Source organism: Mustelus asterias, chromosome 4 (assembly GCF_964213995.1).
Source record: "Mustelus asterias chromosome 4, sMusAst1.hap1.1, whole genome shotgun sequence".
NCBI classification, from domain to species: domain Eukaryota; kingdom Metazoa; phylum Chordata; class Chondrichthyes; order Carcharhiniformes; family Triakidae; genus Mustelus; species Mustelus asterias.
In genome coordinates, this window is record NC_135804.1 from 103,795,764 (window position 1) to 103,806,402 (window position 10,639).

At 41.7% G+C, this 10,639-nt stretch overlaps 1 protein-coding gene across 2 annotated transcripts in view; it reads left to right on the forward strand.

The window, feature by feature from the left end:
* arhgap36 (Rho GTPase activating protein 36) overlaps nt 1–9,118 on the forward strand; it is a 194,943-nt gene extending 185,825 nt beyond the window's left edge. For both annotated transcript variants that reach the window (XM_078211501.1, XM_078211502.1), the window contains exon 12: nt 4,155–9,118. In XM_078211501.1, coding sequence (XP_078067627.1) covers nt 4,155–4,801 — 647 coding nt within the window. In that variant the 3' untranslated portion in view covers nt 4,802–9,118. The remainder of the gene's footprint in view (nt 1–4,154) is intronic.
* Nucleotides 9,119–10,639: the final 1,521 nt, after the last annotated feature.

Genomic DNA, 10,639 nt, shown 5'->3' on the forward strand with positions numbered 1-10,639 from the left:
CGCCTATCTCTACTGACTCCATACACAAGTTCCCACTACTGTCCTTGACCGGCCCTAACCTCACCCTGGTCATTCTTTTATTCCTCACATAAGAGTAAAAAGCCTTGGGGTTTTCCTTGATCCGACCCGCCAAGGACTTCTCGTGTCCCCTCCTAGCTCTCCTAAGCCCCTTTTTCAGCTCATTCCTTGCTAACTTGTAACCCTCAATCGAGCCATCTGAACCTTGTTTTCACATCCCTACATAAGCTTCCCTCTTCCTTTTCACAAGACATTCCACCTCTTTCGTGAACCATGGTTCCCTCACTCGGCCATTTCCTCCCTGCCTGACAGGGACATACCTATCAAGGACACCCAGTATTTGTTCCTTGAAAAAGTTCCACTTTTCATTAGTTCCTTTCTCTGACAGTTTCTGTTCCCAACTTATGCCCCCTAATTCTTGCCTAATCGCATCATAATTCCCTCTCCCCCAATTGTAAACCTTGCCCTGCCGTACGGCCCTATCCCTCTCCATTGCAATAACAAAAGACACCGAATTGTGGTCACTATCTCCAAAGTACTCTCCCACAACCAAATCTAACACTTGGCCCAGTTCATTTCCCAGTACCAAATCCAATGTGGCCTCACCTCTTGTCGGCCTATCCACATATTGTGTCAGGAAACCCTCCTGCACACACTGCACAAAAACTGCCCCATCTGAACTATTTGACCTACAAAGGTTCCAATCAATATTTGGAAAGTTAAAGTCTCCCATGACAACTACCCTGTGACCCCCACACATATCCATAATCTGCTTAGCAGTTTCTTCCTCCACATCTCTAATACTATTTGGGGGCCTATAGTAAACTCCTAACAACGTGACCTCTCCTTTCCTATTTCTAACCTCAGCCCATATTACCTCAGTGTGCAGATCCCCCTCGACGTGCCTTTCTGCAGCCGTTAAACTATCCTTGATTAACAATGCCACTCTTCCACCTCTTTTACCAGCTTCCCTACACTTAGTGAAACATCTATACCCCGGAACGTCCAACAACCATTCCTGTCCTTGTTCTACCCACGTCTCCGTAATGGCCACAACATCGTAGTCCCAAGTACCAATCCACGCCCCAAGTTCATCTACCTTGTTCCGGATGCTCCTTGCATTGAAGTAGACACACTTCAACCCACCTTCCTGTCTACCGGGGTACCGGTAGACAGGAAGGTGGGTTGATTATTCACCAGGAAGGTGGATTGTTCGTATAATTCAATGAAGTATTTGCTATGTAGTTGTATTCTTCCATCTTGCTGAGCATTTGGATTTCTCCTTCCCATTTGTCACAGGTGGTAGTTTAAACGACAGTGTCAGCATCACAGAATGTGACTGACAGATCAAACATTGTTACATTGCCATGGAAATCTGTGAGCTGTTTACTGAATCAAGACTGTATATTAGAATTTGGCAACTGTCCATTGAAAACAGAATGCTGTTCTTTTTTTCCCACTTTATGGGTAACATCTTTGGCTCCCTCTGATCCTGAGTCACTGGCTTATAAACTGCATTGTCAGCATCTGAAACGGGCATCTGGGTCTTTACATTTGCTCATTGGCATATTGCCACTGCTTTCCACCCCTCTGTTTTCATTGAACCAACCTCCCCACCCACTGCCCTTTACTTGCTCGAGGGCCTCTGCATCAACAGTTAACACTTCTCCGGCTGGCTGTTGGCAACACAACAGCTCAATAGAAATGAAGCTCTTCACGCCTTGTCGTTCAAGTGCAATGACCCATGCTCTGCACACCCAACTTTCCATCCTGCTCTTTCTGTAGTAATGATTATCATCGGCTTTTGTGGTACACCCACATAAAAAGAATTGAAGGGTGTAACTCGAGGATTTGAAGGTGGAAAGAGAAACAGACAAAATAAATCCATTTCAATCCCCCTTCTCAGTGATTGTACCTATGACAGGAAGTAGTCTAATTCATTATACAGTATAATTTATTCATTATCTCATCACTGTGACTGCGGTACATTATCATTTTTCTCGACATCTTTGCAGGCTCCAACATGGCTGACCACACAATTCTCACACAAAGCCTTTCCTAGGTTATGGGCTCGATTTCCATCCTCAAGGCAGGTAGCAGGAGTTTTCATTGTCGGGTGTGGGGTGTTGGTGAGGGTTGCTGTCAAGCCAGCCTACCAGGGAAAACATTCAGAGGCAGCCACAGGGATTTGCGGGTGTGGAATTGCTTAAAAGGTCCACCTCGGTGCTGTGGGGCTTTGTGCCAGTTATAATAAAAGCAGAAGACCTTCCAGCCATCAGCCCTCATACCCTCTCAGCCCCCACATGTTCCCCATGCCCCATCCATTGCCCACACCATGCCCCACCTACCCCTATAGCTCTCCTGCCCCGACGCCAAGGTATGCCCCCCAAACAAACTCTATGGGCCCCTCATACTTCTCATGCCATGCTGTGGCACTTCTATGCCTATTCACAGTATAGAACCAATGAATCTTGTAATGGCAATCAGATGTGTTCAAAAAAGCTGCAAAGGAACCTTCATTCATTGATAATTTTCCACTTTATTGTTAGATTTTTTAATGAGGTGGAAAATTGTTCATGAATTACTGTTTTGTAGACAAATTGGCACCATGTAAAACAGAGCTGAATTTTAAATATACCCCTCACAAGCAACATAATATGAATACATTTCTTAAAGGCACAGTATCATCACAGGAACTCATTTATTTGTGGTGATGAGGAGCGGAGTGGACATGGGAGCAGGGGATGCTGGCAATAACTGTTCAGGGAGGGGAAGGGGTCTGATACCAGTGATATTCTGATGAGGGATGGGGGTGGTTGGTGCCACTGTTTGCGGGGGGTGGTGTGGAAAGATCCTGGCATTGATTGCAGGTGGGGGGGCTGAGACCTCCGTGGTGTGGGGGGTGGGGAGGGAGGTTATTTTCCCCGCTAATTGGGGTGCCTTTTAAAATGGCGCCCTGATCTCAGTGCAGCTAGGCTTTGCCAGTGTGTTTAGGCCCCACCGCTCAGTATGAAACACACACCCCTACTTTTTTTTTAACTGAGTGCCTTAAATTTTGGAGAGAAAACCAGCCTGTTTCCAGATTGGCAAGAAACACGCTGGTGTTCAGTTAGACCCTGACACTTTGCAATTCTTTGGTAAGATTCTGCCCACTGACATAATTCTCTTCTGTTTTTGCTGAAGGAGTGTGTGTCATGTCACACCTGATCTAAATGATTCCCTGCTGAATAGACTATTGTGGCAGCTGGTTGCAAGATCCTGCAGAAGGCTTGGTAGGATTCTGGTGACCTTTACGTACTGAGGGCCTTGCATGTGAAACAGTTGCATCAGACAGACACAAAATCTAAGTTCACCTTTTCACAACTGAATTTGCACTTCCATTGGAAGATGAAAATCAAGCTCGATATCTTTTACTCGGAATTCATAGCTAACTATGATTAATGTTTCTTCTTTCTCATTGGCTCTCTCACTGTGCAACAATTGTAGTCCAGAAACAGTATAAACATATGTGAACCATCAATATTTATATCTTCACAATTGGAAACAGCTTCTCTCTGCCTACCTGATCATAATCCGAAAGACCTCCTCCAGACTTCTGACATAAAACAGAAGTACCTAGTTGCTGTTAGTTAACCAAGTAATGCAGTTTCCATATCACATGGTTCACCTGTTAACTACCACTGTTGTACTTTGATTCACTATCATTTAGAATATCATTTCTTAAATTGTTAGCCCTATCTAGTGGTGAAAAATCAGCATTACAATCTATCACATATCTGAAAGAAAATTCAGTCACCCTTTCGGCAGAATTTTCCCGTCCTGCCCGCTATGGGAATCATAGCTGGTGGGCAGGACAATGCAAGGGTCCATTGACCTCGGGCGGGATTTTCCAGCCTTGGGGCAAGTGCGACTGGAAAATCCCATCCTGTGTATGACCGTGGAAATTGTGATGCTAAAAATGAAACGTTATATCTATCAGAAAAAAAGTGTACTGGTTGGAACTCTTCAGAAAATAATAGTCCATTGACAGCTAATTAATAAGGAAATCTTGTTTTTGGATGAAAGGCTTTTTGTAAATCGAGTCAACAAAAAATGATCAGGAAATCATTGGTTTTATTTCTCTTAAATTATTTTAGATTCATTTGAAGATACTGGAAAGAAATGCTCCTTCAGTCAACGGCGGGCATCCCGTTCACACGAGAGTCTTACAGCAACACTTCTTTTGGAACCAACGCAAGGATTTGTGGAAGAAGTAGGCTGCACGACGCAAAACACAACTTTAAATTCAACGAACAAGTCTCCGGATGTGTCTCTAGCTACCAATTCCCAGCGACACCATCACAGCTATCACACGCTCACAAGTCTTAACTGCACTCAATTCCTCACAGACAGCACTGAAGAACTACTGAAGAAAACAAAAACAGCAACGAAACTGAGAAGAGTACGTTCAGATCTTTATCCAAAATGTGGAAGTCCTATCTTGCGATCATGTACTGCTAAAATGGGCAGGGACTTTAAAAACTTCAGTGACACTGCCAGCTCGTCTGGCAATGAATATTTGAGCAAAAAACTAACTATTGAATCTAGCTTCACTCCTCAGGCATCAAAGGGGAGTGAGGCACTTCAAAATGTTGCAAGTAGAGTGGGAATGGAAGCTAAAGTGTGGGTGAAAAGGGACAATGGAGCTGGCTCTCCAACCATAACACAGAGACAACAGCAATTTGAGCATTACAACTTCAGGAGTGATCAGAATAAAAATTCTCTTCGTGAAACAGCGCTATGACTTTAGAAATTTCCCATTCACTGCACACGTCCAAAAGGAAGTTGTTTAAACATTTTTGGGAACATTTTTGAATTCATCATTTCAAATTAGCTGTTACACATATTACACATCTGTAAACTGTAGGACTTGCCTGTGTTATCTAATCTCCAATTTGGCTATTATTTGCCCTGTTAGGAAATGCTACAAAATCCCCGCTGAAAGATTTGTTTAATTGTTACTTCCTGTTTCCATTGGCAGTTGTCTCTGTGAAGAAATGTAGCTTTAGCAAAACTGAAATTCCTATATTTTTATGCTTTATACTTTATTTAGACGATGCAAAAATCTTTCTCAGTCTGTCTTGTTATCTTGTAATAGGGCCTTGAACTGTTAACACTTAAAGGAATGCCCAAGCCCTTCGGGATTGTAGGAATGAGAACATTTAGACCAAAGAAAGACATTGTGACCCCTGAACCCTGCTCTTTCCATGCACTCTGCACAATCTGTTCTATCATGGACTCCACCCAGTTTATTCAATCCAATCTCTTGAGGATAAGTTCTGCAAACATTTCTCCTCAACTCCCTGAAGTAAGAGGCAAACACCAGAGTTCTGCCTTCCTTTGAACTGTTGCAAGAACGTTTGCGTGTTTATAAAAAAAAACTCTCCATGTATTGGTTAGTCTATACCACTTAGTTGGTGTTTATGGGCTGGTTCATAATAAGCGAACATTCCATTGCTGTGAGCTGATGGACTCAGCAATGTGCAATGCATTTGAATTTGGCACAGAAATGTTAATATGCGAGTTGTCTCTCTGCTTGATCTGAAAGTTCTACACTAAATTATCTTCGGCAAATGTCAGCCTAGTTACTATTGGGTGCTGATCCACACACTGCCACAGTTTGGTACTTTAATTTGATTTGATTTATTATTGTCACATGTATTAGTATACAGTGAAAGGTATTGTTTCTTGTGTGCTATACAGACAAAGCACACCGTACATAGAGAACGAAAGGACAGAGTGCGGAATGTAGTGTTAACAGTCATAGCTAGGGTGTAGAGAAAGATCAATTTAATACAAGGCAGGTCCATTCAAAAGTCTGATGTGAGCAGGGAAGAAGCTGTTCTTAAGTCGGTTGGTACATGTCCTCAGACTTTTGTATCTTTCTCCCGATGGAAGAAGGTGGAAGAGAGTATGTCCAGGGTGTGTGGGATCCCTAATTATGCTGGCTGTTTTGACTCAGTAAAAAAAAAGCTATTTGAAATGGAATTGTAGTCTGGGGATAATTGATACTGGCAATGGATGCTTGTAACGTCTTAGCATTAATATCCCTCACCTTGGTAAGTGCAGCATGTCAGCTAAATATACAATGAATACATGTCTTTATTTTACAAATAGTTGAAAATAAAGCCATCCCAGAGGCAACAATCCTGGACACTCCTCTAAATGTAGGATATTCAGTGGATTATTGAAAGCAATGATCCCCATTTGGATCAGAATAAGATTTTTATTAAGTATTAGTTACATTCAGGTCATGTTTACTTGTTATTGTAACCCTGTAATGCAGTGCACTTTAGCATCAGAAACATGGTAGCATCTTTGTTATGTTGGTTGTGACTTTCAGAGTTTCCATTCATTTCAATCTTGGCATAATACCAATGGCACGTGCTTGTGCACAGATATATAATGCTTTGCATAGTGGTAATCAGCATTACTATTTCAAATATTAAATGAATTATGTCAATTGGTAGTTGAGTCCCTAGATTAGGAAGAAAAAAAATCAATTGGAGTTCTCTACCCTGATTATTATCCTGATCATGGTGGTTGGACATTAGATAAGGGCATCATTAGTCTTGACATCCACACAAAACTGCTCTAACAATTTTAATTAGTGCAGGTTTAATTTAATGTCTTCCCCCAAAGCAAGTTTGGTGATGAGGGAATTTAATCAGTAGGTACCCCACCGTCTTCTTTCCTCTCCCTGATTAAGTTCAGGACAAGAAGGCTCAGTAATGGTCTTCCTGCCACACTGTCAATTGAGACAATTAAATGGGTAGTAAATACAGTTGCTGGTATTCACAAAGTAGTGGGCGGGGGGACTCACCATGCAAGAAGCCCGATAAACAAACACTGTCAGGATTGCTGGAAGGATTCCCCGGTGCCTGATTGGGGATCCAGCATCGGGAAGAGGGGGACCAGCAGAGAGCCATCCCTTTTTCCTTTTTGCTGAACCCCCCCCATCCGTTCCTTGTGATGGCCATCCTACCATCACTCACCTGTGGCCTGGGTTCCTCGATGATCCTGGGCCTCTGATGGACACATTGATAGAAAGAGCCATTGCTTTCCCAGTAGTGCTGCTGACCCATACACAGTAGCCAGCCTCTGAATGGTCAGCAACTCTCAAGTGGAATTCCTGCCCCTGAGGGATCTTATTCCAGGGAAGGACTGGCTCTGCCCAGTTAACTGCTTGTTTGGCACTTAATTTGGCAGGCCTTCCTGAAAGGAGATGACATGGGGACCCAGCTGGCTCATCAATTAGTCAGCAGGTGAGACCTTCACCACCTCCATTAAATAACACCCTATGATTCTATCAACAAGGCTTTCATGCCCCTCCAGGTATGCATAATCTATTAATATTGGAATAATTGTGTTAGAACATTTTCTTTTCACTTGTGGAACCTGAGACTAGATCTAACCCTAATGTTTTGATCGTAATGATCCAATGTGAAATATTTTAAAGACAGTCTCAACCTAATTGCTGCTGGATAAAGATCAACATTTTAAAAAACCTTCTTTGTTCCTAATTAACATCAAATTGTGACATTTCTGTTTCCCATAAAGATGGCAGATACAATTGAGACTGAGGCAAGTGGTATTGGCAGACATCTGGAAAATGTAGAAAATGCTGGAAAATCTCAACAGGCCTGACAGCATCTGTGGAGAGAGAATAGAGCCAACGTTTAGAGTGTGGCTGACTAAGATGAAGAGTTAGCTCTATTCTCTTTCCACAGATGCTGTCAGACCAGCTAAGATTTTCCAGCATTTTCTGTTTTTGTTTCAGCTTCCAGCATCTGCAGTAATTTGCTCTCATCTGGAAAATGACTCCTGAGACCATTCCATATGAAATTTAATCAGAAATCTTTAATAGGATAGTTGGAAAGGCAACATATGATATATCTGATCTAAGCTTAATGGGGCTGTGCTGAGAGAGCTGTGCCCTTTATCTCACCCTGTTTTATAATTGAACTAGAGGTGTTTTTTCAAAGGTTGATGTAGTGCAAATGTGCCCTCTATCTGACCTGGGTTATAATAGACCTAGGAATAATCTGAGACTGGTTTTTCAAATTGCAAACGTGGCCAGTTCACCAGTACTAATATCGATCACCATGATAAGCATAGAAAATATCAGCTTAAAAATCCAGATTTAGAAGTGGCCATTTTTATAATGATTCTCAATATTTTCAACCTACTAACCAGCTCTACGAGGAAATCTTGATGGCTGTTGTATTATGGAGGTTGCTGGGTTTAATGATGCAATAAAATATAACGGGACAAATAATTTGATGTTAAGGATGATGTGCCGTAGGTTTCATGAAGAAGCTTTCCTGATGACCTAGTGAGCAAACACTCCCTTGTGAAGAGTTACTGAATCATGTAATTCATTTTCAGTACAAGTGGCGATAGAATCAATGATACTAGAGAGAAGGGGTGCTACAACAGGTTTTGGCACTTTATGGTGGAATATGCTCAAGTCTTAAGATCAGATGAGGATAGGATTAGACACATCTGTGTAACTTCCATGTTCAAGCAGTAACTGTCAGTTTATCTTTGAGAAATTACTACTTAGGTGAGGTATTGGAGGACTAGAAGAGGTTGTATAGTTTTCACCCTCTTAGCATCTTCCGTGGAGAAAATTGAAAAGATGAACACTAAACAACGTTGCTACCGGTTGAGGTTCATTAAGTAGATGTTGTAATGTAATAGCTTAAATGTAATCCTCTCTTCTGGCAGAGGCAGCAATGGCCAGTTACTTTTTGTATGCTGTTTAGCATAGCAGTTGCATTACTATTGTGTCCTACTGCAGCATGATTCAACTTAAAACAGCTCTGGATAAAATAAATAAAACAATTCAGACGAAGAATAATATGAATTCCTATTCCTTGCCTGACATTTGAGTTTTTCCGTGGGAGCTTGCCCACATTGGTAATCAATGCCGGTCACTGAATTAGGCTCTGCAAATTGAGTTGGGTAGTGCTGTAAGTTGCAAAAAAGCAGAGATTCTCGAGAACTTTGTAGAATCTCATTTGTTCCTTGTTGAACATTGTTAATAAAATTGTACATCATACTGAACTTGATTAAACTTTTTTGGAGTAAATGCACGGTAAATGTTCCGGCCAGGAAGATTAAATTCAATATGTACTCACCACTTGTGCAATGTGCCTGCAGAATGTACAATCTCAGGAGGTATTGCTACAACTTACCAAGGCTTACTCCAACTGTGCCCCCCTCCTCTGCAAATTCTACCTCCTTGAAGGACAGTAGCACCAGTCCTGTGGGAGCACTATCACCTCCACATTTTCATCCAAATCAGAAATCATTCTGACTTGGACATATATCAATATTCACTTCATTGGACCTCGTATCCCTGAAATCTGTCTAACACCATCATTACAATGACTTCACTGATTCAAGAGACGACCCACAGACATATTTTCAAGGCTACAGGGATAAATAATAAAAAGCAGCCTTCTCCACAAATCATGACAAAATCAAAAGAAATGGGAGATTTGTGAAAGATAGGTACAATTCCTCCCACAATGTCATTTGTTTGAGAAAAGTGTGTTGCAATTTTTTTTAATGGCTGTTTTTCCCGTTGAATATCTGCTCATTGTGAAACACTGAATGCACAAGCCTTCTCAAGGTTAGAGATTCACATTTATTCTCCAACAAGAGAGTGAAATTGTATAACTAATTTCTTGATGAAGGGGCTAATTCAGGGTTAATTGACATCTTCCATTGAGTAGAGATATTGAGTATTATGAAGATGTTAGCAATATTGCACAATATTTTTCTGTGTTCTGGAAGATAGAAAGAAATCCACGTTCACTGAAGTAGAGATCAAGAGTTCAGGTGAGAGAGAAGTGATAGAATAAACATACATGCACTCGGGAAGGATTGGGCTTAATGGGGTAAAGAGCCTTTTGTCACTCCAGATTTTCAGAATGTTCTCCTGTCTCTCCTCTCCTGGAACTATTCTTTCTTTGCTGGTGTTTGGGTACTGGTTGCTTTCCAGTGGATTGACCAGATGGACATTATCCATTACTAAGCCTTGACAGAAAGCTATTAGACTGCAAGGACCATCGTAGCTATGTTCAATCTAATCCCAATTGGCTGTCCATATATGCACACTTCCAGTATTGGTTAATACCAGGACATTTCCTCATTGATTTTGTCATTTACCCCCATTTACTCTCCCATGCCTATACATTTCTGTCTGCTTCCTTCAAATTTAGTTGAACAATGTCCAAAGTTCTAGCAGGTTAACTCCTTGAGGCTGAAGTTCCCATCAATGTCTGCTTCAACTGTTCCTGGAAAAGGCACAAAACACAAACTAGATTATTCAACATCTCTATTGCTGATAGGATTAATTACATGTCTTGCCAATCCAATATCAACCTCCAGCAGAGTTTGGATCTCATGTTGAATATTGCTCAATTGCCAGCTGATAGAGGGCCCGATTTTACCATCACGTTGTGCTCGTTTTTGGGTGCGAAAACCTGGTAAAGTTGGGCGTGAGGCGAGTAGCACAATCCGTGCCTGCCTCTGCGTCCGTCCGCCCCTTTACCAATCGCCGAAAATAGCC